The sequence below is a fragment of the Mandrillus leucophaeus genome, unplaced genomic scaffold, assembly GCF_000951045.1.
Source record: "Mandrillus leucophaeus isolate KB7577 unplaced genomic scaffold, Mleu.le_1.0 Scaffold1423, whole genome shotgun sequence".
In the NCBI taxonomy this organism is placed as follows: Eukaryota; Metazoa; Chordata; class Mammalia; order Primates; family Cercopithecidae; genus Mandrillus; species Mandrillus leucophaeus.
Window position 1 is genome coordinate 43,538 of NW_012101392.1, and position 3,020 is coordinate 46,557.

At 63.9% G+C, this 3,020-nt stretch overlaps 1 protein-coding gene across 1 annotated transcript; it reads right to left on the minus strand.

Annotated features, from left to right (window-relative positions):
- Positions 1–1,899: 1,899 nt before the first annotated feature.
- On the minus strand, positions 1,900–2,743 carry LOC105535183 (putative uncharacterized protein FLJ46235). Its single transcript, XM_011974181.1, is given in 3 exon segments — positions 1,900–1,974; positions 1,976–2,182; positions 2,219–2,743. Coding segments are annotated over 3 exon segments (807 nt in total).
- Between the last annotated feature and the right edge of the window lie 277 nt (positions 2,744–3,020).

Genomic DNA, 3,020 nt, shown 5'->3' on the forward strand with positions numbered 1-3,020 from the left:
TCTAGAGGAAGTGCAGGGCCTGGAGAGGATGCAAAGCAGGAAATGCTAGGCCTGGAAAGGCCACCATCGAGGCATGAGCTTGCCCTATGGATGCCACTGGGAGGCAGGAGCTGGGCCTGCAGAGCCCACCGAAGGGCAGAAGCTTGGCCCAAGGGGGCCACGGCGAGGCTATAGGCGGGCCTGGAGATGGCCCACTGCGTGGTAGAGGCTGGGCCTGGAGATGCTGCCCACAGGCAGCTGCTGGGCCTGGAGAGCCACAAGAGGCATGAGCTGGGCCCCAATGGGCCGGTGTGAGGGAGGACCTTGGTCCAGACAGGCCAGTGTGAGGCAGGATCTCACACCTCTGGGTGGGCCGGGAGAGGCATGAGTTGGGCAGAATATGGCCATGGTGTGGGAGGAGCTGGGCCTATTGAGGCTGCCTTGAGGCAGGCAGGCAGGAACCTGGCCCCGGGAGGCCACTGTGGGGCAAGAGCCAGGCCTGGAGAGGCCCCTGGGGGGCAATCGTGGAGCCCTCAGAGGCTGTTCTCCAGCCGGACCTGGGTCTGTGCAGGCCACCGGGTAGCAGAAGGTTAGCCTACAAAGCTCTGGCTGGAGAAATGTTTGGGCCTACGAAGCCTAGCAGGAGCTGGACAGAAGCTGAACCCACAGAGGTTGCTTGTTGTGAGGTGGGAGTTGTGCCTGTTGATGCAACCAACAGGAAGGGGAAGGGCTGGGCCTAGAGAGGCCGCCATGAGGGAGGCCAAGAATGGGCCTCTACAGGCCAATGGGAGGCATTGGCTGGCCCTGGAGGGGCCCACTTGGGGCCCCGTGACGCACCTGGAGAGGCAGCCAGGAGTCCGGAGCTGGGACTGGAGAGGCCGACTTCAGGATGATGTGGGGGCCTTCAGAGTCCGCCAGGAGGCCCCAGCTGGGCCTAGAGGAGTCGCCTGGAGGAAGTTTGGGGGCCTTGAAACTCCGGCGGAGGGCAGGAGCTGAGCCTCCTGGAGATGCCACTGTAAGGCCTGAGCTGGGCCTGGAGAGCTTGGCTAGAGGAAGTTTTGGGCCTACAAAGGCTGCCAGGAGCTGGGCGGGAGCTGAGTCCAAAGATTGCTCTGAGGCAGAAGTTGGGCCTGTAGAGTCAGCCGGGAGGAAGTGCTGGACCTGGAGAGGACACTGGGAGCCTGTAGCCGGGTCTGAAGCGGCCGACTTGAGGAGCTTCCAGGCCTGGAGAGGCTGCCAAAGGAGACAAACTGGGCCTGTAAGGCTCTTGTGATGGTTGAGCTGGGCTTGAGGAGGCCATCGGGAGAAGGAGCGGGGCCTGTCGAAGATGCCAGAAGGCAGGAGCTTCGGACTGGGGTGGCCACAGTGAGGCTACAGCCTGGGTGTAGGAGAGTCCACTGTGAGGCAGAGGCTGGGCCTGTATACAGGCCATGGGGATGCAGGAGGCTGGACCCGTAGAGGCAGACTGGAGGTCAAATTCTGGGCCTGGGGAGGCCACCAAAAGTCAGAAGCGGGGCCTGGGAAGGCTGTCGAGAGGCACAAGCTAGGCTGGGCCTAAAGAGGCCATCAGGAGGCAGGAAGAGCTGGGCCTGGAGAGGCTGATGGGAGGAAGTTGTGCACATGGAGAGGCCACTGAGAGGTGAGAGCTGGGCCGGGAGGGCCGTCTTGAGGGTGACTTGGGGCTGCACAGGCCACCAGGAGGAAGAGCCGGACCTGGAGAGGCTGACTGGAGGAAGTGCAGGGCCTGGAGAGTATGGAAGGCAGGAAAGGCTAGGCATGGAAAGGCCGCCGTCGAGGCATGAACATGGCCTACGGAGGCCACTGGGAGGCAGGAGCTGTGTCTGCAGAGGCCGCGGAAGGGCTGGAGTTTGTCCCAAAGAGGGCCCACTGCGAGGTAGAGGCTGGGCCTGGAGAGGCCGCTCACAGCGGCTGGGCCTGGAGAGGCCACGAGAGGCATGAGCTGGGCCCCACTGGGCTGGTGTGAGGGAGGATCTTGGCCTACAGAGGCCAGTGTGAGGCAGGAGCTCACACCTCTGGGCAGGCCGCAAGAGGCATGAGTTGGGCTGAAACAGGCCACGGTGTGGGAGGAGCTGGGCGTGTCGGGGCTGCTGAGAGGCACGCAGGCAGAAACCTGAACCCGGGAAAACCGCTGTGAGCAGCCGGAGCTGGGTCGGTGCAGGGCACCCAGAGGCAGAAGGTGGGCCTACAGAGTGCTGGCTGGAGAAGGGTTTGAGCCTACAAAGGCTGGAGGGAGCTGGGCAGGAGCTGAGCCCACAGAGATTGCTTGTTGTGAGGCAGCAGTCGGGCCTGTCCATGCAGCCATGAGGAAGGGGAAGGGCTGGGCCTGGAGAGGCTGCCACGAGGGAGGCTGAGAATGGGCCTCTATAGGCCTATGGGAGGCAGGAGCTGACCCTGGAGGGGCCCACTTGAGGTCCCATGTTGTGCCTGGAGAGGCCACCAAGAGGCCGGAGCTGGGTCTGGAGAGGCCTTCAGGACGATGTGGGGGCCTGCAGAGGGCGCTTGGCCCAAGGGGCCACAACGAGTCAAGAGGCGGGCCCGGAGAGGGCCCACTGCGAGGTAGAGGCTGGCCCTGGAGAGGCTGCCCACAGGCAGGGGCTGGGCCTGGTGAGGCCATGAGAGGCATGAGATGGGCCCCAATGGGCTGGCATGACGGACGACCTCGGCCCAGAGGGGCGAGTGTGAGGCAGGAGCTCACACTTCTGGGTGGGCCATGAGAGGCATGAGTTGGGCCAAAACAGGCCATGGTGTGGGAGGAGCTAGGCCTGTCGAGGCTGCCGGTAGGCAGACAGGCAGGAATGTGGCCCTGGCAAGTCGCCGGGAGGCGAGAGCCGGGCCTGGAGAGGCCCCAGGGAGGCAAGCGCAGGGTCCTCAGAGGCTGTTCTCCAGCAGGCGCTGGGTCTGTGCAGGCCACTGGGAGGCAGAAGGCGGGCCTACAGAACTTTGGCTGGAGAAAAGATTGGGCCTACAATGGCTGGCATGAGCTGGGAAGGATCTGAGCCCACAGACGTTGCTTTTTGTGA